Source organism: Polistes dominula, unplaced genomic scaffold (assembly GCF_049000335.1).
Source record: "Polistes dominula isolate Pdom_NZ unplaced genomic scaffold, Pdom_raw_medaka contig_21, whole genome shotgun sequence".
Classification (NCBI taxonomy): Eukaryota; Metazoa; Arthropoda; class Insecta; order Hymenoptera; family Vespidae; genus Polistes; species Polistes dominula.
Genome location: NW_028301061.1, coordinates 699,802 through 727,757, shown reverse-complemented (window position 1 = coordinate 727,757; position 27,956 = coordinate 699,802). Strand labels below are relative to the sequence as shown.

Genomic DNA, 27,956 nt, shown 5'->3' with positions numbered 1-27,956 from the left:
ACAAAGATAATCATGACTCTTTGTTAATAAACAAATAATTCGCGATTAATAAAATAATATTGTGAATTATAAATTGAGATATAAACTATCCTATATTTCAAGTTGAATGAAACTGCACACAGTGTGCAACATTTGATTAAAATCGGTTTAGTAGTTTAGGAGTCCATTGCGGACAAACAACGTGACACGTAATTTATATATATTAGAAGATAATAATATATCTAGATTTTATTCAATGTTTTTGACTCAAATCATATTTTTATGATATATACTTTGTTATATAAATTAATCGTATTCATTGATATCAAAAAATATAAACTTTATTAGATTATAATGGACTTAATGTGTAATAGATATACAAAATAAAACAATATCACTAATTATTCATCACCATCGCTCGTGGCAGATATGCATAATATATATATATAAATACATTTGTATGTATATATTATACAATATCTAATATATAATATATATATATATATACATCCCCATCATACATACATACATACATGCACGCACACAATATTATTGTAATGCAACGAGGTTTGTACATTTTTCTACAATATAACACAATCATTGATCGGGCATTTAAAAGATGCGATTCCTAAAAACATTAACAGATTTTTGTTATCGATTATAATTATTATTTTCTAAATTTTCTCATATATATATATATTTAATCTTTTCATTTTTTTTATATCTTGCCAATATTATTCTAAAGATGCGAGGTGCTCAGTCTTGTATCCCAGCCAGTAAATCCAATCTCTTTATTTTGAATCCCACCATGAAGTACCTAACGTTTGAATAGTTCACATATTTCAGTTTATAACAAAATTTACAATAGTTTAAGGATACAAAATATTCATACAATATTTATCATTAATATGGAAATTCATTATTTTACTTTAGAGAAAAATAATATATCACTCAATCTAAAATCGTCAAAATATAATAGAATCATCATATTCATTATCGATATAGCTAAAATATTTGTATAGCAAGTACTCAAATATTTAATTGGAAGTAACAAAGCCTTTTCATTTCTAACATGTATGTACCCATACTTAAAATATTACAATACAATAATGTTGAATAATATTATAATAATTATAAATTGTATATATATATATATTATACAATATCGCAGGAACACATTTTTATACATTGTAATTTTTCTTTTGCATTTTTAGCACTTTTGAAGTAATAATATAATAAATAATATATATATATATGGGTACACACATCACATATTTCTAATAGATATCAATAGAAACTTAAAAATATAATCATTTGTAATAAACGATTAAGAAGAAATATTCTAATGAAAGGAGCTTCTTCATACAAACTCACTTTATATAATTAAATATATATATATTTATATATACAATAGTATTTAGCTACCTATTTGAAGGAAACAAATATTTCATTTTAAAAGCACATAAAATAAATTGTTGTTGCAATAATTACAAATGATTAAATTTTAATACGGTATAGTACCATAATCAATTTTTAGCACCATCATAACACTTATTACAATTTATATAAAAATTAATATTAACAAAGGCCGATTATTAATATTACATTATCGTTGAATAATTTACAATTGATAGATAAATAAAAAATAAAGAAGTAAGTTATTTGGAAAGAGAAAACTTACATTTGGAAACCAAAAAAAGAATTACCGAAACAAATGGACGGGTCAATTACTTATGCTAAGCACAAATTAAGTGATTAGGATATGTGGAAGATAAAGTAGAGACCTAAACTCGTTATCATATTGAGCACCATAACAATTAGACTATATAACATACATTTTTGAAGCCGTAAGTTTTGTTTCACCCTTTAAGTCAATTAGGGATATAACATAATTACCTTTTTTTTTTTTATTTTTATTTCGTACTTTATATTAAAAAAAAAAACAAACAAATAATGCTCTTGTGAGCATCTTTAATATTTAATTTCCAATAACAAGATGCATAACATGATCATCACGATTGCCCTGGCGCATGTTAAACTAACAATAACAATTTGTTATAAGACCTAGTGTAGCGAAAATAACAATTTCATATTTATTATTTAATTTACAATTATATACCCACCTTTCTCTTTCTCTCTCTTTCTTTCTTTCTTTATTTCTTTCTTTCTCTCTCTTTCTTTCTCAGTTTCATGTTACGTACATGGCAACTCACAGGTAACATTGAAAAGAATGTATTAATATTCAAGATAAATTCTGTAATGTAAGGCGTGTTATCTTGAAAATATTAATCCAATATATAAATGTGATTATTGAAAAATATTGATATTATACCTAGGCCAATTCGATCAATCTGGCATATCTATAGAAATTATAGGCACTACAGGTTTTGTTAGGTCAATTTTTTTTATGTGCTTCTCATTCTTTTCACTAACCATTGGTTCGGATGGTGGTTGATCTTGTTCACCTCTCGGTTGATAAGAAATGTTACCATACTCTTGAAGCAATGGACATAGGCTTAACAGAAAATGGCAGAAATCCTTCCGAATACCAAACCACCCTGTTAAAAAACCAAAGATATGTTTCAACAGATCAATTACAGATTTATTACAAATGTTTTATCATGTAAATATCACTTACATCTATTTCCTCCTTTTGCTCCAAATGACATGAAAATAAGTGTTATGTGAGATATGAGTAAAGGCATCGCCACTGTTGTATAATTTAAAGAAATATCACCGTCCAATTTATTAGCTAACAGTACCTGATAAAATAAAACAATAATTAACATTTAATAACTTAATATTAAACAATTGATATGTAATATATACATTTTTTTTTTATTATTATTACTAACTTGAAATATTAAAATTGGAACAACAAGAAATGTATATGCTAGTGCTGAATGCAAAGATGTCCGCCTTTGTCTTGCATTAATCTGAGGTGTTCTTAATAAAACAGCAGCAAACACTATTGCATATAGAACAGCAACTAGAGATAAACAAAGGAGTGCCCAAAGAGGTACAAACACTACCTCCCAACTCCAATTAATAAAGCCATCTAATCTTAGTGCCAAGAAAATAAATTGCAATACATTGACAGCGCAAAATAGTTCTAATTCAAAAGACCTATCGTGTTTCACAGCCCAAATGCAGACCTAAAATATAAAGATGATTAAAATCAATATATATATTATAAATATAATGAAATTAATAGTAAATAAATAAACGTATAAATACTACATACAGCTATAGATACAACTGAGATGAAAATCAGTGGTATAAAAACTAATATCCATAAATGCCTATCGGATTCCAATTTGTCGCAAACTAACAGTTCGAACATTAATAAGATCAAATGTAATGCCAAAGTAATCAACATTGCTTTGTAATGAACATAGGCATCTCCTTCCAATCTTGAATGTGGATGTCTCCACCAAACATAACTTCCAATGGTAGCACCCAATATTACCATACCCTTCCAAAACCATATTGGGCTAAATATTGTCCAGAAGCTCCATTCTATGAAACCATCCAATCGAAGAGCGAACAAAGCAGTAAATATCATCAAACATGAATAGACCAAAAATTTGCTATAAAATTAAAGGAAAAAAACTGTATGAGTAATAAATTTTATAAGACAATCTTGTTCTTTTACTATTATAAATATTTAAAAAAAAATATATATATATATATATATATATAAATTTATTATTAATATTAATATTTCATTATATTCTTTGTTCTAGTTGAAACACCATTGAAATAATTATTTCTTTTGTTGGTGTTCAAGAAAACGTACAACAAAGAATCAAGTGATGATAAATTTAGAATAAATTCTAGAGATTTAAATAATAAAGACAAGAGGATGATTACCTTGGATTGAAATCTTGAAAAAGTGTTTGCAAATTCATGTTTGTCAGTACTGCAACGAAAGATCAAATCTTTTTCAATAATATTTATTTGTTTATACATTCCACGAATGATTTTTCATTTATCGCGCAGCCTACTGCGAAAAATCACCGATAGTTTCTCGTGCATTTGCCTGCATAAAAAATAAATTGCACCACAAACTGTGTAAAATTTGGAACATACCGAAAATAGCCAATGGCCATTACTTTCATCATCAATATTACCAACTATCGATATGATATATCGATTAGATCGAAATGCATAGTAGGAAACTTCATATGGATATACAATACTTTTATTTATTATTTTTATGTTCTACAAGAAAGAATCCATTTATTTTGAATATTTTTATCCTTTATTAAATTTAATTTACTTAATTATGTTTTATTTTTATTTGTATTTTTAATTCTGTATGCATTCAAATAATTTTTCATTTCAATTAATGACTTGCGTAGTATTGACCAATGGTGATGCGAGATATCGTTTTCTTTAAGTTGGTAGTAGCTCTCCAACCTCTCTTACCGGAAGGTATATGCCTTCCTTTCTCGATTTGTATTCGTAAGGATGGCTGTCGGTAAAAATAAAGGTTTGTCCAAGGGCGGCAAAAAAGGTGTTAAAAAGAAGATGTAAGTAATTAATATTATAATATTCATGTATATTATTTAATTTAGCATCCAAATATATATTATTTAAATAATTATTTTTTACGATTGCTATTTTCCTCGATGGATTGTCTTACATAGCCTAACATTTCATGCTTGCAATGCTTGCACTGCAATGCGATTAAGATATTATTAAATAATAAATGTTTTTTTATCTAGTATATTACGATATTATTTATATTTTCAGATTGAAAATTAAATTGTATAATTTGCATAATTTTATTAGTAGTAAAATAATAAAAGTGATAACTAATTTTAATTAATTATTTAATTATTAACATATTTGAACAAATATCTTAGCATGCAAATATATAAATGATATTTTTTTTATTGCTTGTAATAGTGCATATAATTATTTTATAAGTATTCATTTGATTTTATTTTTCCAATTTGATTTCAGCGTTGATCCTTTCACAAGGAAAGATTGGTACGATGTGAAGGCTCCTTCTATGTTCACAAACCGTCATGTGGGAAAGACATTAGTAAACAGAACTCAAGGAACAAGTAAGATTACTTTCTAAATTTTTATATTTACAGATGTATTATATATTCCTGTTAAAATTAGCACTTATTCGGTTCATCATTTTTTTGTTTACATCAATGATAGCATAATAAATGATATTCAATTAGTATTTAAGGTTATGTTATTCTTCTCTTATTTTAATGCATCTTTATATGAACTATCTTTTCGTTTTACAGAAATTGCATCGGAGGGTTTAAAATTCCGTGTATTTGAGGTCTCCTTAGCTGATCTGCAAGATGACAACGATGCAGAGAGGTCCTTCAGGAAATTTAGATTAATTGCTGAGGATGTTCAAGGCAGAAATGTCTTAACCAACTTCCATGGCATGGATCTTACAACTGATAAGTTGAGATCCATGGTTAAAAAATGGCAAACATTAATTGAAGCCAGTGTCGACGTTAAAACAACAGATGGTTATTTACTAAGAGTTTTCTGCATTGGATTTACAAACAAAGATCAAATGAGCACAAGAAAAACTTGCTACGCCCAACATTCTCAAGTGAGTTATTTCAATAATATAATTTGTATATTTCAAATACACCATGACTGTATTGCAACTAAGATAGATATATATTTTTCTAAAAATATGTATTTATCTATAAATTACAAAGTTGCATATATTAAAAGGCGCTCTCTTACCACACTACTTCTGTACAAAGAAATAGTGATATTTGATGCTGCAACATTTGCAATATTTAAATGTATATTATTAAGAAAGTATTATTATATTTATGTTGAACTAATATTCAATGAATTTGTAGGTTAAAAAAATTCGTCAAAAGATGGTTGATAACATTACCAACGATGTTGTCAAGAGCGACTTGAAAGGTGTCGTTAGCAAATTGTTACCTGATGCGATGGCTAAGGACATTGAGAAAGTATCACAAAGTGTATATCCACTCCATGATGTATACATTCGCAAGGTATCAATCTAATTAATCCAACACTTGCTGTATAAAAATGAAATATTTGAATAATTTTGTAATAATTAATTGATCCTCTTCGTTTTAGGTTAAAGTTTTAAAGAAGCCACGATTTGAATTGAGTAAATTACTCGAATTACACGGTGATGGTGGTGGAAGTAAAAGCGAAGACGTTGGAGAGAGTGGATCTAAGGTCGATAGACCTGAAGGCTATGAACCTCCAGTTCAAGAATCGGTTTAATAATTTTATTATTATGAAATTTCTTAAAAATAAAATCTACGATTCTGCGTAGAAAAATATTTACAATGTTTTTTTTTTATTTTTATTTCGAATAAACGTGTAATACAACAAATGATAATTAACCTGAAGAAAATAGGAGACAGGAATATAACATAGAATTTTTATTTTGGTCTCATTATAATACAAAACAGTAAAAAAATAATTATAAAACCATGAATTTGTCTAATTAGAAATGTAATATCTTTTTTGCACTAGTCCAGCTACTTTCAAAAAATGTTTCAAAACCACCAATCCATGAAAACAGCAGGTAGATTGTCAATCCAATAAAAAGAGTCTTCGTAAATATGTCTAACCAATACATCCTGCAAAAAAAAAGGATAAAAGAATATATAATATTACATTTATTTAAATCTATGTAAAATATAAATGAAAAATGATATTACATTCTGATATGTCGACGAGCTGCTGGCAAAGTTTCGGCAGGTTCATTTAAAATATAAATTCTTGCAGCACGTACGCAATCTTCAAAATATTTGTACGTGTCCATGTCATTTCCGTGCAAATAGTATGTGTCATATTCTTTTGCATTTAATTTATTCGTAACTTCTTTTATATTTGCATTAATAAAATCCCATTGATTATTGGCATAGTATTCGAACACTTCAAATCCTTTTTGTATGCGACGTTGAACTCGACACATGCTATAAAAACAAATAGAAAAAGATAGTAATCATATGTAATTAATAATTGTTAAATGATTTATCACTTACATTGGCTCATAACGGGCAAGATATAAAATTGTATCAATAATATAAGCAGGAATCGTATGGAATAGAAACACGGAGATGTCATGGTAAAGACGTGATTTTTTCATACTACCTCCTGGGTACCAAACTACTCCATTTAAAGGTACTTTTTCTATTACACGACGTCCAATTTCTATTACTTCCCTCCATGAAACCTAAATGCATTATTTATAATTATATATAAAGTTTTGATATGAATAACTGAAGTAATTAAAACACAATTACTTTGAAATCGCTACTGCTAGTAAGATTGTATATTCTTTTATCACGATCTTTACAGTAAACAAAATTCCACGTGCAAGCAAGAATTGCATTTACTAATACATCAACAGGAAGATAATCAGCATAACCATTTTCATTGCAATACATGCTCCTAATTACTCCTTTTCCAGCTCCTATTAGAATACCTGTCGGCCCATTAATGTTATCTGTCCAACCTGGTAATGGTTCTTTCCAAACAGGTATTACAACACTTGGTCTATAATTACCAATAATAATAATAACGATTGTGATTCTCCCATTTATTTATTTAAAAAAAAAAAGAAAAGAAATCAATCAAAGATTTCAAGATATTTTACCTTAAAATAACCGCTGGAATATATGGCATAGCTTCTTCAATAATCCTTTCAGACAAAGCCTTAGTAAAGGCATAGGTATTTGGTATTTTACCTAAGATTTTTTTTGTTATAGCCGAAACAACTTCATCGTCCATCCATTCGACGCATTTTATTATCTTATGAGGATCCGCAGGTGGTGGATAAAATTTTTCTTCTAATAACTTCAAGCAATTTAGAGGTAAATTGTCATTAGTAATATATAATTCATTGGCTTATTTATTGGATAAATACATCAGGGCTTCTCAATTAGTGCCTGGTGATTTGTGTCTATAAATTTCTGATGCAATGTATGCATTCAGTACCAAGGGTCGGATAGGATGAATAATATTTGTTAGGGTGAATTGGGGTTGCCAAGTGGATAAGTTTGAGAAACCCTAAGAAAATGTAGGTACTTTTTTTGGAACTGTTAATATAATCATTTTTGTTTGTATTATTTGTACATACTTTTTCTTCGAGATGACAATATGAAGTACCGATGTAACCGAAAAATATTAATTTCTTCATTTCTTTTGCCAATTCCACCATTTGTAGTGTACCACGTGTATTCAACAGTACCGCTTTTTTCAACATCTCGTCGAATCTTAGAACAAATAGGAACAAAATGTTAAATTCAATGCATAAAGAACAAATAAATTAAACGTTTTTACCTGACGGTTGCTGCTGCATGATAAACGATGGTAACTTTGTCAATTAATATTTTTTTATCTTCTGCTGAAATACCAAGTCCTGGAAACATTACGTCTCCTACTATTGGTGTTACCACCTTATACATTGTTTCCAATCCTCTTTGTTCACGAACTTTATCGAATATCTGTAAATTTATTTTATTGAATTTTCTTTTTTTTTCCTTCATATTTTTGACATAACAGTGATATGTTGTAGATAAAAAATAGAAAGAAAATTTATTGTTAAATCCTTAGAAAGTGTTTGTAAGTCGGTTGCAGTACAGTTTCATCACTAATTGTAAGATGCATAGAAATGATGCGATAGAAATCGTAAAAGTCTACTTTCGTCATTTCGCGTATACATTTTAAACACTTTTACACATAATATTCGTCAAACTTTGTATGATCATAAATTAAATTTATGCGTGTATCCATCTCTCTCTTTCTGTGTGTGAAAAGTATTTTATTTTATTTTTGTTTAAATTATGACAAGTTTTTGTCTATAAGAAAATATTTTTCTTCAATTTTCGAATATCATTTATTCTCAAGTATAATTTGTTGAAAAAGAAAATACATTTACAATGCAAGATAGAAACGAATATAACATAATTACGTTTAAACACATTACAGAACTTATGGATGATCTAACGCAATAGAAAAGCAAAAAGCGTTACTAATAAATTCAATGAAGAAATTTTCATTCTCATAATTTCAATCATGTAGAATTTCAATAAATACTATGCACACACACACATAAATGTTTATAAAACATTTAAAAAAAAAAAATCAAAATATATAATTATTATTCATCTTACAATTATATTTTAACATTTGAAACTAGAACATTTACTTATTTGTTTTTTTTTTTTAAATGAAGGAAAGTTGATCGCTATCAGTTTCGAAAGAGTTCATTTTATTTTTTATTTTATTTTTTTGTTCCCTGACCCTTTGGTCAATCCTGTAATTTCCTTAACAACATCGCGTTTTATAATTCGTTTGAAAGTGACGTACATCTTTTACCAGACTGTAATAAACCTGCTGAATATAAAAGACACAATACTATTCTACAGGAATACACTAATGCATACACACATGTAAAATGTTATTACATTTACGGATTTGAGTAGGCGAATTATACTTTCAAAAGTTATTCTACAAGATACTATTATTAACTTTAAATTGTTGACATTTTAATATTTTAATAGTATGCATTAAGATTATTTTTTAACATATATCATTTGCACTTTACTTATTACATAATACTATTTAAAATCAATCTCATGTAACTATCAATTGATTTGATTTTTTCCAATTAAATAAATTAGTGTTAGTTATGAAACAAACAAGATTTCTAATAATGAGAAGATAAATGGTATTGGTTTCAACTTTTTAAACCAATCTCACTGATTTATAATGAGTAGGCATTTTAATATGAAGTTTTTGTATGATCAACCCTTAAATAGGTCACTGATAATGAAAGGGTTAAATAATTTTATCATTAGAATATCATACTTTACATATCTTAATATATATAAATTACTTATCACGTTGTTTGTCCACAATGGACTCCTAAACTACTGAACCAATTGTAATCAAATTGTGCACACTGTGTGCAGTTTCATCCAACTTGAAAGATAGAATGATAGTTTATATCTCAATTTATAATTTGCAATATTATTTTATTGTGAATTATTTGATTGTGAGCCACAGCAATGCGTGGCAGGGCACCCCTAGTGTAACATATAATTAAAGTAAAAATATTCTGTAATCGTAAGATATGATATAATAACTGTGCCCAGTAGTACGAATAAATAATTTTCACGGGGATTTGATTTTGATACTATGCTATTAAATAATAACTAATTATAAAATAATAATAATAATAATAATCGTTCTCGTTACATTTTCATTGAAATAACTTTGCCTTGACTTCGTTTCTACAAATGCATTTATTTACAATGACTTTACAAACACGCATAGACACAATAAACTTTCACTTGATTTTGTTGAAAGTTTTCGGGAAAGTTGTAAACGACATAATATAAACATCGTTTACAATTAGTATAATACGTGATTATGACAAAAAAAATGAGTTATACGTGTTTTTTCATATGACCTAAATTTTTCTTTTCTCATTTCTTCTTTAACTTTGATCTTCAAGTAGAGAATCTTTTTCTTTTATTTCGAAAGACATAATAAAATGTCTTAGATATATTTTAACTTTATTATTTTTTTTCTTTTTTTTCGTTACTTCCGCGATATTACGCTTATTATTTCATCATAAAGAAATGTATTTGTTCTTAAACGAAATTTTACGGTCACTTTCATGTTCCTTTCTAAATTTGTCCGATTCTACAGTGTCGAACACAAATCTTTAACACACAGATACTTTTATTCATTTATAACATTTATCTGTGATAATAATAATTACGTAGTTAATAAATGAATCTACAAGAAGAAAAAAAAAACATTCCTAAAACAGATTAAACGAGGGTTCCTATTTCATAGAAAATTCATAGATTTTATTTGTTATTTTAACTATTACTTTTGAATGAAACTGTATACTGCAATGGCTATTATCACACAGAGAATGTAAAGAAAATGGTCAAACACGGAAAGAAGGGGGCCAGTATTTAATAAAATGTATCGATCGATGAATCAGCTTATTGAATAATTCAATTTTATTTAATATTACTAATGCAAAAAAAAAAACAAAAAAAAGTAAATAAACTTTACCGGTAATTTGAAGATTTCTTCCAAACGTTCTTTAGGTTCCTTGCCCTTTTTTGGTCTAACTAGTATAAAAATTTGCATTATTCCTGGAAAACAACGTAAAAATCTTTCTAGCAATACTTTTCCCAAAAAACCAGTTCCACCTGTTATAAAAATATTTTGATTTTGAAATGTTTCTTGTATTCTGTCTGGTATATCGTTCATCTTTGTTTCCGCCATTACAATTTGATTTCTTGTCTTCTTTTTCTAGAAAATAAAATCCAGAACAAAAAAAGGAACAAAATTTAACAAAATGATATATCAATTATAATTCTTATTTATAAACAAAGAAAAAAACATTGGTCATATCTTTTTTTATTTATTTGTTACAATCTTATCTTAATTGCATAAGAACAATGGTTCGATTGTCGTCATTAAAGTTTTTTTTTCACAGGCTGGAAATTAGTTAGGTCAGACTCGTTAAAAATTACAAAAGCTTATTAAGCGTTTATCAAGGTACATTAACAAATAAAAGAGAGAGAGAGAGACAGAGACAGAGAGAGATAGGAATAGGGGAAAACTTCCGTTCGATAAAAATGATTAAATTTCGTAATAAAAATGACAATGGTTTATGAATAAAACAAACAATAGTTTGACCCTTTTTTCCTATCACCATTACACATTTGAATAATTTTGTTCAGTCAACTGCAACTATTTCTTCATCATTATTGCATTACGTCTTTGTTGATTTTTATTTTTAATAACTCATATTTTTATTAACACAATTCATTTTATTTTTATTTGAACGGTGAAAGTGGACACTCGTTTATGGTTTTTTATTATTTTACAGTACAGTTTATTCTCATGATTTTATTAAAGTTTATAATAAAAGATTGATGCTTGTTTTTTTTTTTTTTTTTAGGAATAAATTAAAATGAAAAGTTTACTTTAAAATTAATAATCATTCGTGTTTGTTCAGTTTTTTCTGTTTACACACTTTCATATTTTTTTTATCATTTATTACAAGTGCAATAATATTTGTCAATGTCAAAATAAACAAAATTGCAAAAGAAGTAATTGAAGATCAATTTGTCAATGTAATTTGAACTTTTGCTTCCGTTACGATTTCTAAAAGTTAAAAGTAGTCGACTAATTGTGCAACACAACAGTCTAAGCTGCGGTACTTTCGTACCAATATTTTTTCTATACACGCATAATATGTGTTAAGATCTCGAACTTGCTAAGTAAGTAAATAAGTAAATAAGTAAGCAAGCAAGCAAGTAAAATAAAAAGAAAAAAGAAAAGGCTTCAAGATAAGGAAGTGTTAAAGAAAATATTAGTTAAAGTGGAAAAAAGAAGGATAGAAATATGAATGCAAAAAGATACGAGTCATCCATTGGATTACGCTAGATATTTAAAGGTTTGAGTTCTTAAGCAAGACTAGAAATAATTAAACAAATTGCATAGTAATTATCCGATTTCCGTTCTTTATTTTACGCACTATATAACTATAATAATAATAATAATAATAATACGTGAACAATCAATTTAAAAAAAAAAAAAACACAGTTGTGTGTATAATGTTTATACACAAATTATCTTCCTCGTTTGTTTTCTTACCACAATCGTAATAAATAAAAAAAAAGAGAAAAAGAACAACTAACAAATAAATTTATTCAAAGATTGCAACACCTGTCCCGTACGCAAATAGAAAGGAAATAACAACAAACGATACGTATCAAATTAATTATACTAACAAATTGTATTATTTGTCCTAGGAAACTTCTTTGGTTGCAATTGAAATTCAAAATTCATGTAAAATAATTGATTATTCTAACATATTGTTAAATTAATTGTAATTTTCATTGGCATTGTATCGTATCGTGTAGATTTTTCACGTGAATTATTTGATTTACAAACGTGCATGTTTCATTATATAACTTGATTGTTAAAAATAATGAACCGTGAAAATTAGGACAATATTTTTCTTCACTCTTTCTATGCACTTGTAAATATTGCACTTGTGTCTTTTTACAAATTTTTAAACCCTTAACACTTGTTTATTTTTTTTTATTTTTTTTTTTTATATAAAGCTTTACAAAATTATTCAATCTATGCACTTGTATAATAATTGTAATAATAATTATTATTATATAATTTGAATATTTGAAGAAAAAAATTGTATATAAAAGTAATCATATATAAGTGCATATTAATTATATAATAATTATTATCACTTTTATATAAGACTATATTTTATGCATATAAAGAAAGAAAGAAAGAAAGAAAGATAGAAGAAACTTGTAATTAGGCCAAAGATATAAATGGTTTTATAAATAATATTGTTGATAATAAGTCATGAATCAACAATCATTCTATTCACTTGCACTTTTATAAGATTGACAAACAATGTACATATTATATATATATATATATTCTTTTAAATATTTCATGAAGTATAAATTTAAAACATTTATAATTTGTATCAATTGTAAAATCATTCTCATTGATTCAACTTATGACAATTGATATAATTTCAATTAAACACGTGTACCATCTTCTCTCTTTCTTCCTTCCTTTTTCTTCGATTTATTTTAATATTAATTAATCAATTAAAAAAAATTATAAATAATCAAACACACTTACTAAAAATAAATTTGAGTCCTTTTTCTTGATACGTTGATGAAAAAAATGTACACAGTTCAATTTTACACACGTATTTAAATTTCAATGATTTTAAATTGATGAAAATTAATCAAAGACAAATTGAAATGAAATTAAACTTAATTCTTGAACTATTTAACGTTGAAGTTAACTAAAAATGTAAGACTTTATCTGTGTCTTAAGTTACTCGTGTTACTCTTTATAGTGAGTATGTCAAAGACTGGCAAAGCATAGCGTTCTAAGTCCACTGTTTTTCGCCTATCCACGCTCATCCACCACAGATTCCTTCTCTCTCCTTCCCACTTATCCCCCTAGAAAATATAATAAAAGTTTAGGTCACCATTCTTCTACCCCTTCCATTATTTTAATACTTGCGTCAATATCGCCATATTGGAGAACGACGCCGTAATTCATTTCTTCAATCTTTTCCATGATACAATTGTTTTCATTAATTATAGAAATTGTCAAACACAGTTTCTTACTCACCCTCACCCATATTTAATAAAAATTTTTTTTTATTATTTTATTATTTTTTTCTAAATTAACAAAGGATTTTGTGTGTGTGTGTGAATTTCTTTTATTATTATTATTTGATATTCATCATTGTGATTCATTTTATGAATCAATTAAACATCTGATAAAAGGTTTCAACAAAAAAGGGTATTGCAATATAGGAATAAGAAAAGATAGGATGATAATTATTGTTTTGAATAAATAAAATATTATTTTATTTCTTACCATTACATTTTAATAATTATTCTAAATGTTGAAATTTAACATAAAACGAGTAATGGTAAAAATAAAGATTTCATTATTATTATTATTATTTTTCTTTCTAGTTCTTTGCGTGCGCAGATATAAAGATTTATTATTATTTCAACAAAAATTTTTCAATAACCATGTCACGTTTTACATAATCATTATAATTTTCTTGTATATTCTTTCTTCTTCTTCTTCTTTTTCTTCTTCTTCTGCTTTGAATAAAATAAATCAGTAAACAAGACATCTAGGAAGTACCTTAAAAAAAAAAAAAAAACAAAAAAGGAAAACGAACGAGATTTACGTGATAAACTTAAGCCTTGAACGGATAAATATTATTATAAAAAGCATTTGTGTGTCGTCATCTTATAAGAAGTTCCTTCTAAAGATCTGTTTTTCTTTTTTTCTTTTTTTTTTTTTTTTTTTTTTGAAATAAATGCAAACGCTACTTAATAATTAAATAATTTTCTAAGAAGTATTGTCGTTAAATAAAAATAAAATATCAATGGTTAGATCTCTCTCTCTCTCTCTCTTTTTTTTTCTCATAACAATTAAATAAATGATACATTGAATTTACCCATTTGAATAATTATATAAACAAATAATAATTGTTATATATAATTTAAAAAGTGCATAATGACGCACGTGAAAAGGGTCATTCGGTAATAAGCAAAAATTGTCGAAGAAAACGAGTTCATTGAATATTCATCATTAAACTAAATATTCTTAGAAAACGACATATGAAATTATTTATCAAATATTAAATGTACAATTAGTTGAGTCATCGTAAAAAAAGCAAACTTTATACATTTTTTCTAAATGCATAAGAATATTTATTTCGCAAGTATATTTCAAGAAAGGATTACAGTTAAGATTCTTCGTGATTTTTTAGAAAGTTATGTCATCAATTAAATTTGATCACTTCTTTAGTAGTTGCAATTGACAATTCTTCTTTCTTCTATTATCTTACAAATATGAATGATTCAATATATAATTGTTGCATTTTTTTGTTTACATTTCAGATAAACAATGAATACGATTGAAAGGATCTTATGTAACACATTAACGCGTAACTCGTTGAAAAGAAAGGTAAATGATAATATAATGAGTGCAATAAGAGTGCAACAATTTGGGATGAAATAATTCAAGGGAAAAGAAATAAAAAAAAGAGAAGACACTAAATAAAATATCAATTCTTTGAAAGCCCGTATAATATGCGACCTCGTTGCCGTAATTTCACTTTCATTATCTGCCGTTCAGGTAACTCATACAATAACTTTGTATCTTACATATATATATATATATACATACATTTATTTACTTATTCATGTATGTATATATGTACATACGTTTTTATATACTTTTGTACACCTTCTTATATCTATTTGTAAAAAGAAAAAGAGAGGGGAAACATTATGTGCTTACTTATACTTTCGACACATTTTAAAACAACTTCGAAATAATTCCCAGATATGAGGTGTGCCAAAAGTCACGTACGTCACATCCTTTTTTTTTTTTAATTTTCTATTATTTTTATTTTATTTTATTAAATCATTTTTTCAATATTATTCAATTTTTTCAAGAACTTTGGGTATCGTTGAGAAAAAAAAACTCATTTTATTGTATATCCATACAAGAAAAAAAAATACAACACACGTGTTACTTATATGTAACATATTACATAAATTGTAGAAAACAATTTTTACTTAAAATTATACTAGATATGATATGTTTACAAAAAAATAATATAACAATAGTTTAAAAGTCACCAAATGTAAGAATTTACATATTTTATTAATCATTTAAAACTACTATTGTATTGTTGTATTGAAACACTATTTTGAATTAAATTCTTCTTGCACTATTTTTTTTTCTATCTCTCTTTCTTTATCTAAGAAAGATTATTATTTATTAATAAATATTGAGATTCTTGATGATACATCAAGAAACTGTAAGATACCATAAGTCGGTAAAGTAAATGTCATTAATTGATAAGGTAGATTTCATCGAGTCGATAAAACAGATAATATCGAGTCGATAAGGTAGATACTACTGAGTCGATAAAACAAATGATATCGAGTCGATAAGACAGTTAACTACTAAATCGATAAAACAGTTAAAGTCAAAGTCTATAAGATGAAAAAAAAAATGTCTTTTAAATTTCATTCTTTCCAATTAACGCCGCTGTTATTCCATTAGATGTATTCATCCAAGAATAAATAATCCATGTGATAAATATCACAAATAGAAATTTCACTATACAATCGGCGATATAAAAATATGACAAAACTTGTCTTGCACGAGGTAAGGTTGAAAAATCATCTTTCAAATAATACTTTCTTGTTCCTAAAATATAATTTTGCATATATTCTTCCCAAGATATGGCAGTGGTATCCATAAAGAAAGTTTCTCTATCCTTCGGAGTAAGACGATTTTGCAGATCTTTCTTCACTTCATTTCTAGAAAATAAAAGATAAGAAAATATATATTTTTTTTCATTCGTAAGTTAATTATAATTTTTGCAAAAATTACTTACAAAAATATCCATTGTCTAGTTGTATAATATTGCAATAATTCTAAACCATATGTGATTCTTTGATGAACTCTTACTAAGAATGGTTTATTTCCAGATAAAACTATGAGAGCATCTAAAAGATACGCTGGTATAAAATGCAAAAATAATACGGCAAGCCAATGTAAAATTCTCCATGAAGTTACTCTTCCACCTGGATACCATAACAGTCCTGCAAATAAAAATATTCAACTTAACACTCTCATCAAAATATATATATGTATGTATATAATATAACGTATTAAAGTATATACGTGACATAATAATTATTAATCCGGATAAATTACACAAAGAGGGAGAGAGAGAGAGAGAGAGAGAGATATGAAATTACGTGTCGATTAGTTCCAAATTATCTTTTATTATGATTAGTCTTCGTAACAAGTATCAATAAAAAAAAAATAAAATAAAAAAAAGATTATCTCTACGTGATTCGATTAAGAAATAATAAATTGTTTGATCAAAACAAAATTGATTACGAGATATGATGTTTTAACAACACTCATAATTATTAAACATATACTACAACGACAAAAAATATCCTGTTTTAATATTTATCACGTCATTTCATCATACGTATTTTCGAAATGTTGATTATATTGTTTATTACTTACCAGAAAATGGATAATTCAGAGTTTGTTTCTTTCCAATTTCTATTATTTGGCTCCATGTTACAGGATTGTCTCCGCTTTCCGTGACATTCATGAAAATAGGTTTCTCAGGTTTTTCCATACCAACGCGCCAAGCCAATGCTATAATTGAATTAACAGCAATATCACATGGCATTATATCCGTCAAATAATCTCCATTGCAAAGCATCGTACGTAATACACCTTTCCCTGCACCAATCATCAGTCCGGTTGGACCATTTATATTATCGATCCAACCTGGTGTCGGTTCTTTCCATGATGCTATCACTGAAATCATAATCAAATGAATAATCTAATGGTGAAAGGAAATAATATAGTACAGGTAAATCCTAAATAACACGGCATTACTATTATAACATACTTTTGATCTCTCTTGACAAAATGCATTAAATTTTATATAATCTTCTTTCATTTTCAATACCGACTTAATCCTTTCGTCACTATTACACGTAGAGAGTTATTTATATAAAAAGATATCATCACATCATACCTATCGAGGGTCGTGCTACACCAGCAGGTAAATTAGATCTGTACAAAAGATCCTCGCTGAGTGATTTGCTAAATGCATAAGTATTCGGTTGTTTACCGAGCAATTTTGGTGTCATTGCATCTAAAACGTCATCAGGCATCGTGTTAACAATGGATATTACACTTTCAGGTGAAATTGGTGTTGGGTATGCACGTTCTTCTAATATTTCCTCGCTGCACTGACAATATGCCGTGGATACGTGTACGAAGGACTCAAGGTGAGGCATCTAGAAAAAAGAAAAAACACACACACATTTCTCGTGTCGTTGTATTGTTTATTAGTTTCATAAAATGAAATCTACTATTTTATGATCTATTAAAATTCTTCGTGAATTATTTATCATATATTTATTTTTGTAGATATACGTTACCTGTTTAGCCAAAGCTAAAACATTCATGGTACTCTTCGTATTAGCATTAACTGCGGTCTTCAATGGAAGATCAAATTTAACATTTGCAGCCGTATGAATTACCACAGAAATTTCTTTCAATAATCTTTCCTTGTCAGCTTCGGCCAAATCTAATCCATCTATCGTTAATTCACCCGGTATAGCAATCATTTTCTTCAATCTTTCCGGATATTTTTCTCGAAGCTCGCGAAATGGTTCTCCCTAGAAAATATCATCAATAATCATTAGGTATATATATTCTCTTCTTTTTTTCTTCTAAATATTTACATAATTTTTATTAAATGTAAATAAGTCAGAGTTCATAGAAAATTATGATGGATATTAATAATAATCGACATTTTAAATGATTAGACATTTGTTAAATGTTAGAAATGATACCATCGATTAGAGGTGTTATTCAGAAATACGTAATATCAAGGTTATTCATGAGAAAATATGCCGAAGTTCGGGGTGTATTATGGCATTCGGTTCTTAATCGAAGAATTAACTGGCCCGTAACTTAGAGTGACGTAAAATGTGAAAGGACCGCTTCCATATTGAGAACATCGAGATTCATTCTCATTCGTATACTCGTATGTACTATATACTAAAAAAAAAAAAAAAAAATTGTATATCAGTAGCACATGATCCCATGATTTTTTTTTTTTTCATTCTTCTTCCCTTTTTCTTCTACAAATTTTACAAAAAAAAAAAAAAACAATTAAAACAAAAGTAATAAAATGAAATAACGCGATCCTCGTGATAATTTCGAAGAAAGTAAAATCGATCATTTGTTTGTTTTTTTTTATTTTCAAATAATTGCATTCCATTTATTCGATTTCTTGGATGTTTTTATTATAAACTTGGTATTTGTTTCTTATTTGTTTTTTTTTTTTTTTTTTTTTTTTCTACAATATTATGAACGACGTAAAGACGAATTCGAGGTTAAACGTTCGCTTTCACTTTTCTTCCCAAGCACTACATGATCCACCTACTTTTTTTTTTTTTTTTAAGTCGTTTTAAAATTCCAAACAGTAATTTACCTTTGAATGATTTTTCTATCACCTGTTAAAAAGTAATTATTATTATTAAATATTAAATAATACTATTTATATATTATCATAATCAATATAATATAAATCTAACAAAAATCTTCTCATTAAAATATTTCACAAGATTTTGTTTTGTTGTTTACAATGAAAAATATTAATAATAATTTAAAAAAAAGAAAGAAAAAACAATTATATAACAATGAAAATTATACGTAATGTTAAAGTGTACAAATGTATTTTGCATAAAAAGTAAAAGTTATGAAAGATTATGTCAAAAGTCAGTAACAACATCTGATCGAAGTTATGTCTGTCTAACTGCGATCGTCAACAAATCTTTTGAAAGAAGATTACCTAAGAAACATGAATTAAAGATGAGTCTATTGAGAATAGTTTGATGACCTAATTGTATCTGTAATCTTAGAAAAACTTCCAAAGACACATTTTTACATTATTTTAGATTTTTTTTTTTTTTTGTTTTATTTTGTCAGCCATTTATTATTATTATTATTATTATTCACAATCCGTTAATAAAAATGTCTGATTACAAATTCTAATCCTTGATCATAAAACTTTTAATAGTACAATACATACATACATTATATATATGTGGAAATATTTTTATATGTTTATATTCATGTTAAAATAATAAAACAATTCAATTTGTATGTAGCAAGATTAAAACCGGTAAGAACGAATGATATAATTCAAGATCGAATTTATTTTCATACGATACTTCTTTTGCTTATGTTTTCATACGTAACCATGTATCACGTAAGAAATAACACATACCATAATACATATATGTAAGAAAGTCCGGTTTAAGTATTTATGGTACCCATTGCAAACTGTTTGCTTAACGTCTCGTCTTATCATTTTTTCTTTTGTACTTTTACACTTTTACACTTTTTATCTTAATAAAATGATGCTTCTCTCTCTCTCTCTCTCTCTCTGATGCACATAAACATTTAACAGACAAAAAAGACAACTATTAAAGTAAAAATAAATATATATATAGTATGTGTATGTATACAGGAGGGTCAAACTTTAAAATTTATAGTACTCATAAAAAATCAGTTTGATTTTACGCAATAAACAATTATTTTATTAGAAATTTATTAAGAAAGGAAATAGATGATAAAAAATAAGTAATAAAAAAAGAGGAGGAGGAGGAGGAGGAGGAGGAGGAAAGGGAGGGGAAGGGGGAGGAACATAATTAATGATTATTATAAGAATAATTATTAGAAATGATTATATAAATTCATGAGACATGACTTTGACATCAATAAATTTCTTTGGATAAATAATTACACTAATATTAATGGCCATTTTTTTATTCTTTCTACGGAATGTCAAGATTATTTTCTTAACTAATAATACGATAATCATCAAATATAATTTGAACGAATGTATTAAAAATAATAATTGTAAGTAACGAATATGTTTAAAAGAAAGAAAAAAAAAAGAAGGAGAAGAAAAAGGATAGAATCAAATTGATGACTTTAACATTTTCTTTTCTTGTTTTTTTTTTTTTTTGAAATAACAAAGGTGAGATGATGATATTATTAATTTATTTTTAAATTTATTTTCATTAAAAAAAAAAAAAAAAAACGGTTATTATAAGGAAGTAATTTTTTTTAAATTGAAAAGAAATTGCACATAAATACGAAAGAATGTAATAAATTAATTATTTTATCGATTAAAATGACAGTTAGATTGAATAGATGATACTGGTATTATAATAAATTAAAAGAAGAAGAAGAAGTTGTTTACAGTTTAACGTTTTATCTAATATAAATTCAAGATAATGTTAATAAAGACAAAATGGCAAATTTAACATAATCAATTATAATTTAAAAAAATAAAACCAACCAAAACATCATTAATCAATTTTCAAAAGATATTTATAGAAAAGATTAATAATCACAATAAATAAAAATAATGACACGTGTAACATAAAGCTAATCTGTGTGAAAAATCAGTCCTAGTGTGTTCCATTACAAAGATCAATTTATTTCTCCTCCAGACGATTATTTGATCAAATAAATTTGATGTCTAAAAGATTGAAGAACAACTTGGTGACCCATAAACGTCCCCATAACTGCACCATCAACAACAGTGTTTTCACAATTGACTTTTGAATTGATTAACAAATTTTCCCGAATGGGACAGCATATGTCTCAACCGGTGCAAAAGGGTTAAACATGAGATTAAAACTTGATAGAGGAATCATTTTGAAAAGATATCATACTTTCATTAATAATAATTAGCCCCTAATTCTCCTAACACATTGATTGATTTCTATTATTTATTTATTTTTCTTTTTTTTTTTCAAAGTATAATTACTTACTCGTGTTTGAAGAATCTATATATATATATATATATATATATATATATCACACCTAATATGAAATGTCAAATAATATAATTAATAATAATAATAATAAACGTTTATTATATTTTCTAGATGAATACGGGTTGTGTTTATTGATTGCACTGGGATATAAAATCAATGATGGTGGTATTGTGAATAGATTTATTTCAATGATGGAACTTTTACTTTGATTACTTTTTAAAATAAATCATTAGATTTTCAGAAAAGAAGAGAAGAGAAAAGAAAAGAAAAGCCACTACTAACATAACAGATAAACTTAGGAAAGACTAAAAGATTATTTTCTAGCTAGTAACTTGTTAAGAGTGTGTTGTAAGCGCATTCCCCGCACTTTGTTACGTCCGTACTGGTTCTACCACTCTCTTGAATGAATAAAACTAACTTACACGCTGATATCAACGTGGTGTAGAGTAAACCAATGGTAAAGAAATAAACATTTACAAAAGATAAATATTATTATATATATATATATACATATCTTAAAGAAGGGTTCTAATTTAAACATAAAAAAAAAAAAAATAGATTATAGGCCATCAGGAGAAAGTGTTACAAGGTCATTATTGATGAAAGTTTAAGAAATAAAAAAAAAGGTTCATCGAATGACGAAAATGATTGCTGCATCACCGATTAAATATCACACTTCTATTTTATATATATATATACCTTTCCAAATTTGTACGTTTTCTAATTGTGCAATAGAAAGAATTATTTATCTACGTTTTTTTTAATAGAATAATTATACATCTTTTGTGTATATGATGTGTTTAAAAAAAAAAAAAAAGAATTGTAAATATTTCATACAGAGAGATAAATAATAATGAATATACGTGAATAATACAAATTGATGAGAAAATAATTGTATAAAAATTACAGATCTCTACGTGAAACACGTCGTGGAATTATAAAAAAAAAAAAAAAAAAAAAAGAACATTGTTAACAGATTTTATTGAATTCATTTAACAACGTATGACTAAGTGTCTAACAATTTGATTACAACATTCACATTAAATATCAAAGATTTGTAAAAATATGCACAATGTGAAACTAAGTTTTTCAGATAGAGAATAACAAAAAAAGAAGTGAAATTCAAATAAACAAATATGTCGAAAAAGTGAGGAAAAAAAGGCCCTCTCTCTCTCTCTCTCTCTCTCTCTGACTCTGTGACTCTGACTCTGACACTTGAACACTCAAATCATCTTAAATAGGTTTAAGGATAATTTGGTTTCTTTTTTCTTTCTTTTTTTCTCTTTCGTAACTGTGCGTTTTTACTTTCTTTGGTTCTTATGATTTTTGTTTGTTTGTTTGTTTATTCTTTTTTTCTTCTTTTTAAAACAAATTTCACAATTATTATAAGTAGTCGAAGTTTCACTTTCGTTCTTAACTATGTTGCAAGTGAATTTGTAAATTAAAAGAAGAAGAAGAAGAAGAATAAATTATTCTCCTTTGGACCAACTGTCAATGAATGTTACATAAATCTCCCCCCCCCCCTGTCAATAACTCATTTCAATATTTCATCTTTAAATTTAAACCAAGTGATTTAATCCTTCACTGTATTTCATGAATTATTTTTAAATCAATAGATTTATCAATGTCTGATCTTCTACAAAAAAAGAAAAACACCTATTTTTATTTCAATTGATTAATACTTTGTTAATAAATCTAACTCCTGTACAATGTATCCTTTATCAAGATATTCAATTATGATAACAACTATTGATATTACTCATTAATATCAAGATGTTTTACGTGAATGACACATATAATATACAGCATCCGACATTAATATAAAAATTATTCTAAGATAGATTATAATATTATATAGGAAACATTTCTACGAGAAATAAAAAGTAAAAAGAATAAACAAAACAAAAAAAAAACAAGAAAATGAGATTGTAAAATAATCATTCTAAGAAATTCTTCGTTATCTTAATTAAACATTATAATAAATTAATTGTTAGATGATTTATGTATTAGTTGATAAAAATGAGTTTAAAAAAACAAAAAGAATATTAAACGATACATAAAATATAATAATAATCTTTTGACGTCATACAAAGATAAACTTACATCGGTTATGATCTTCAATCTTGATTGTGTATCGACACCTTTTTTTCCTCTAATGATTAGAAAAATCTTGCCAATATCTGGACAGCTCATTAACAATTTATGAATCATTACTTTGCCTAAAAATCCGGTAGCACCGGTAATAAGAACTTTGCGATCCTTGAACCATTCTGGTATCGTCGTTGTCGAATCCATTGTTCTGATTTCTTCACTTATTTTTTTTTACCAACTATAACAAAATGTATAAACATACATAAATATTAATACTAAGTATGTAAAAACTTAATGAAAAGAAAAGAAAAGATAAAGCTTTTGTACAGCTAAACATTTTTCAAATTTGAACGAATTTCGTGCTCGAAATAATACATCATTTCGAATTTACTTTTATTACAGCTTATTGTACAGCTTTTATACTTTTTTAATTTGGTTTGTTGAAATTACGTTTGTTAATATACGTACACATTTGCTTATGCATTATCATTAACATACATTTCAATTTGATAATGCATTACATGTATAAACAAAATGAAGAAAAAAAAAGGAAAAAGTTCCTGACGTTCTTTTATTTAAACAACGTTGACAAATATTCAAGATAATTGTGAATGTTTATTTTATAAATGACTTTTAAGTATATTTTTACTTGCTTTTCCTTGCAATATGACTTTTGTAATGATAACTAATAACAAATAGTACATGGTTAATACAATGTTAACAACAAAACAATTGACAAATTCAACTTAATTATTTTGCAAATGTTCATTTGTTGAATATTTCAAAATCATTGATACTTATTTTTAATTTTAAAATTATATCATGAAATTTTTTAATGAATATTTTGATATTATCGTTTATACCTTCTATTAAAAAAAAAAAAAAAAAAGAACAAAATGAACCATCGAAAGTAATTTATTCTCAAGGTATTTTATATTTGAGATCAATATTTTTAATATTTAATAAATCACGTGTGAGTGTAATAAGCAGAAATCGATTAGCCTTTAAAATAATTATTAAATAATAATTTTTGTTTGTTTTATATCATTGCAAACTTGTTATACTTTAATTCATTTTTATAAACATTATTTTATAAATTATATTTAATATATTTTGTTTAATGAATAATTCATATAATAGAAACTTGATTCAAACTGCACATATACACCCACGTATTGTTGATAAAATTGATAATTTTGTGTATATAAACTTAATTTCATAAACTTGATCTTGAATTGAATCACGTTGAGAATAAATTATTTAGTTTGAACAACGAATAATGTGACAAATTCTTTATACATACGATCATTTTGATTTCTTTATGTTCATTGTCTGATCATACCGTTCAATTCTTTACTAAATAGGTAATAGTATTTTTCCTTATTTCATATTTGTAGTTTGCATGATTTAGATAGAGAAAATATTATAAATATTTCATATTATTTCAAATAAATAAAAATAATGATAATAATTATAAATATTATTTCTTTTTCTAGTAAACGAAGAATAAAGAAAAATGATGAATTAAATAAAAATAAAAGGGTTGAAAAAGATACGTTTTTCTGAACATACCTGGTTGTCCAATTCGAAGTTAAAGAAGAACTAAAGTGGATGAATGCTGCCAACGACCCTCGAAGACTTCCAAAAGGAATATCGAGAGTGTCTTGAAGAAAATGATACTTTTTATTCGGCAGTACGTAGCCGAATACAACAAATAACCGGTTTCGAAGATTATACAAAAAAAAAAAAAAAGAAAGGGTAACTTGATTAATGTGATTCTTTCGACGAAATGATAAAATGTAAAATAGTAACGACCACTCGATTTGGACAACGTCAGTGAATCCTTACACGAAAACGACTGATCGAAAAGAACACTAATAAAACCTAGCGTGGTAAGAATCCGAGATCTTGGGTACTTTCGAACTTAATGATTCATACATACCCTGTTCACTACCAGAAACGAACTGAGAGAAAATTCTGGCTCCACGCGACGCTTTATTCCAATCTACTACTGTACATCCACCACCTTACACTATCACCAGTATGTTGTTAACCTTGATACTTGGAGATGGTAGGTAAGTTGGGAGGTGGTTTCCCTTTAATCTTCCTTTGTTTATTTTTTCTTCTTGCATTTCTTTTCTTTTTACTCCATTTACGTATGATTATAATTTCTTATTTGTCCTCGTACATGATCTTAACGTACATCATGTTACCCATTTGAAATTTTACTATATTGCAGGGTTCATTGTACGCCCTTGACGCTTACCTCGCTTTTACGTTTATACACTTTGCGTGAAAGGTACGCGTATAGATTTCGTTTCTTTCTTTTTTTTTTTTTTCTTCATCATTTTATCTTTCTTATTCGTCATCTTTTACCCCGGGACTTCCCTGATCACTTATTAAATTGAATCACAAGCTCTGCCTTGAAATTTCATGTATTTTTTAATTTCTTTTTTTCTTTTTATTTTTATTCATTCCTGTTTGTTGCTCGGGATTCCCGTTAAACGTTTATTTCTTTTTTTATTATACTAACTTGCGAATAGTCATATTTTTTATATTTTCAGTCGTCTTTATAGTATATCATCAAATTTCGTTTTATTTATTTCTATCTATAATGACTTTTCGAATTTTAAATTTATTATATTCCCAATAGACACGCACGTTGTTAAACTCTTTTTAATGAAAAATATTTTCGGATAAATTTAGTCGAATATTGTTTATCATCCATTATTAAAAATTGATTATTACTTTGATTACATAATATTAGCAATACTTTTTTTTTATAACATTTACAACGATAAAATATTAAATATAAATTTCTCAACAAAATACTGAAAAGTGTAGTAATAATAAAATCATTTTTTGCAAATAACAAAACAATATTGTTTATACTTGACACATTGCATTATCTCATTTTATGTATAAAATAAATTATAAAATGTTTGTTTATTTAAAAAGTAAATTTCTTTTTCTTGTTTGTGTTACACAATATCTTTCTTATCGATTGTGTAAACAATGTACACGTACCATATATTGATAAGAGAATTAAACTCTGCTTAGTCGACAGTAGATAAAGTAGAAAACGTGTTACCGATGATAAATAACATTTGATTTATTTTCTTATCATATGATAAATATATAAAATATATATATAAATCTTCAATGTTTACAAAAAGATAAAAAAATTTTTAAATAATTTTTAAAATAATAGAAAATATACATATATATCTTTATATAATATCAATAAACATATTAATTTATGTGTTCAATTTAATCATATTATGTATAAAATACATGAAACACTTTTTTAAAACAATAATTAATACTAGTAACAATATTTTTTTTATTATAAAGAGTTCTACAAATATATTGAATACTGAATATATTAAAGAAATGCAAATGGATTCAACTGATAGATTGAAACCAAAAGTATCTTCTTAGAAAAATAAATTTATCATTTATATTGAAAAGATCTTAGAATCATTCCCCTATTCTAGAGTTTTACGTAGAAATCTATTATATCCGATTTGAAAGATATAAATATGTATATATAAATATACATTGTATTTTGAACGCATAGAACAATGTAATTTTTTTATTCATACAATTTTTATTGTTTTCTTTTGAAATGATCAGAAGAACTCATTCAAAAGATCAAAGAAATAATTTATATAAAATGTTTTTTTTTTTTTTATAAATAATACAACAACATTTCTTTAATACACATATAAATTAATTGTTTTTATTTATTTTTTTTTATTTTTTTCGCTTTTTATCAAAATATAAATGAGTTCTCCCGTAAAATGTATACTTAGAACGAACATTTGTAATCTATGTGTACCTAGTAGTGTGCTCTGTTTTACT

At 26.1% G+C, this 27,956-nt stretch overlaps 4 protein-coding genes and 2 long non-coding RNA genes across 9 annotated transcripts; 3 read left to right on the top strand and 3 right to left on the bottom strand.

Moving 5' to 3' along the window:
* Positions 1–283: 283 nt before the first annotated feature.
* LOC107070427 (transmembrane protein 185A) lies at positions 284–4,089 on the bottom strand. Of its 3 annotated transcripts, none has more exons than XR_016177751.1 (7): positions 3,853–4,089; positions 3,224–3,569; positions 2,835–3,134; positions 2,618–2,741; positions 2,312–2,537; positions 2,103–2,233; positions 284–2,017 (listed from the first exon to the last, which is right to left on the bottom strand). XR_016177751.1 is itself a non-coding variant. In XM_015328631.2 (6 exons), the coding sequence occupies exons 1-5, from the start codon at positions 3,888–3,890 to the stop codon at positions 2,326–2,328; spliced, it is 1,020 nt and encodes a 339-aa protein (XP_015184117.1). In that variant the 5' UTR covers positions 3,891–4,089; the 3' UTR covers positions 284–2,233; positions 2,312–2,325. The 3 variants fall into 3 exon arrangements, 1 of the variants encoding a protein (XP_015184117.1); XR_016177752.1 differs by having other exon boundaries at positions 284–796; XM_015328631.2 differs by having other exon boundaries at positions 284–2,233.
* Positions 4,090–4,365: 276 nt separating this feature from the next.
* RpS3A (ribosomal protein S3A) lies at positions 4,366–6,296 on the top strand. Its single transcript, XM_015328589.2, has 5 exons — positions 4,366–4,514; positions 4,951–5,054; positions 5,250–5,572; positions 5,835–5,996; positions 6,085–6,296. Exons 1-5 carry the CDS (start codon positions 4,453–4,455, stop codon positions 6,235–6,237), a joined length of 804 nt encoding a protein of 267 aa, XP_015184075.1. The 5' UTR covers positions 4,366–4,452; the 3' UTR covers positions 6,238–6,296.
* Positions 6,297–6,383: 87 nt separating this feature from the next.
* Positions 6,384–13,987, bottom strand: LOC107070405 (fatty acyl-CoA reductase 1). The gene is made up of 9 exons (XM_015328584.2): positions 13,684–13,987; positions 11,062–11,304; positions 8,308–8,471; positions 8,105–8,240; positions 7,622–7,821; positions 7,269–7,521; positions 7,008–7,198; positions 6,681–6,938; positions 6,384–6,599 (listed from the first exon to the last, which is right to left on the bottom strand). Exons 2-9 carry the CDS (start codon positions 11,275–11,277, stop codon positions 6,464–6,466), a joined length of 1,554 nt encoding a protein of 517 aa, XP_015184070.1. The 5' UTR covers positions 11,278–11,304; positions 13,684–13,987; the 3' UTR covers positions 6,384–6,463.
* On the top strand, positions 7,363–16,193 carry LOC107070409 (uncharacterized). Its single transcript, XR_001476269.2, has 3 exons — positions 7,363–7,504; positions 7,734–7,838; positions 15,483–16,193. It is a non-coding gene; the product is annotated as an uncharacterized LOC107070409 (long non-coding RNA).
* A 42-nt stretch (positions 16,194–16,235) lies between these two features.
* On the bottom strand, positions 16,236–26,114 carry LOC107070407 (putative fatty acyl-CoA reductase CG5065). 2 transcript variants are annotated; one of them, XM_015328588.2, is made up of 7 exons: positions 26,035–26,114; positions 24,105–24,330; positions 18,579–18,818; positions 18,170–18,434; positions 17,644–17,946; positions 16,997–17,204; positions 16,236–16,919 (listed from the first exon to the last, which is right to left on the bottom strand). In XM_015328588.2, the coding sequence occupies exons 2-7, from the start codon at positions 24,294–24,296 to the stop codon at positions 16,616–16,618; spliced, it is 1,512 nt and encodes a 503-aa protein (XP_015184074.1). In that variant the 5' UTR covers positions 24,297–24,330; positions 26,035–26,114; the 3' UTR covers positions 16,236–16,615. The 2 variants fall into 2 exon arrangements, with proteins under 2 accessions (XP_015184074.1, XP_015184073.1); XM_015328587.2 differs by lacking the exon at positions 26,035–26,114 and adding an exon at positions 25,665–25,806.
* On the top strand, positions 17,113–27,785 carry LOC149031379 (uncharacterized). Its single transcript, XR_016177828.1, has 4 exons — positions 17,113–17,252; positions 18,338–18,425; positions 25,589–25,984; positions 26,050–27,785. It is a non-coding gene; the product is annotated as an uncharacterized LOC149031379 (long non-coding RNA).
* The last annotated feature ends 171 nt before the right edge of the window (positions 27,786–27,956 follow it).

Bases quoted from the DNA above. Each gene is read 5' to 3' on its own strand.
- LOC107070427 (XM_015328631.2), bottom strand. From the start codon at position 3,890: ATGAATTTGCAAACACTTTTTCAAGATTTCAATCCAAG. The intron at 2,742-2,834 runs GTTAGTAATAAT...TTATTTTATCAG, and splicing joins TTCCAATTTTAATATTTCAA to GTACTGTTAGCTAATAAATT. The intron at 2,538-2,617 runs GTAAGTGATATT...GTTTTTTAACAG, and splicing joins AGCAAAAGGAGGAAATAGAT to GGTGGTTTGGTATTCGGAAG.
- RpS3A (XM_015328589.2), top strand. From the start codon at position 4,453: ATGGCTGTCGGTAAAAATAAAGGTTTGTCCAAGGGCGGCAAAAAAGGT. The intron at 4,515-4,950 runs GTAAGTAATTAA...ATTTGATTTCAG, and splicing joins AAAGGTGTTAAAAAGAAGAT to CGTTGATCCTTTCACAAGGA. The intron at 5,573-5,834 runs GTGAGTTATTTC...ATGAATTTGTAG, and splicing joins GCTACGCCCAACATTCTCAA to GTTAAAAAAATTCGTCAAAA.
- LOC107070405 (XM_015328584.2), bottom strand. From the start codon at position 11,277: ATGGCGGAAACAAAGATGAACGATATACCAGACAGAATACAAGAAACA. The intron at 8,241-8,307 runs GTAAAAACGTTT...ATTTGTTCTAAG, and splicing joins CATGCAGCAGCAACCGTCAG to ATTCGACGAGATGTTGAAAA. The intron at 6,600-6,680 runs GTAATATCATTT...TTTTTTTTGCAG, and splicing joins GCTCGTCGACATATCAGAAT to GATGTATTGGTTAGACATAT.
- LOC107070407 (XM_015328588.2), bottom strand. From the start codon at position 24,296: ATGGATTCGACAACGACGATACCAGAATGGTTCAAGGATCGCAAAGTT. The intron at 18,435-18,578 runs GTAACGTATATC...TCTTTTTTCTAG, and splicing joins TTTTAGCTTTGGCTAAACAG to ATGCCTCACCTTGAGTCCTT. The intron at 17,205-17,643 runs GTAAGTAATAAA...TTTTATTTGCAG, and splicing joins TCTGAATTATCCATTTTCTG to GACTGTTATGGTATCCAGGT.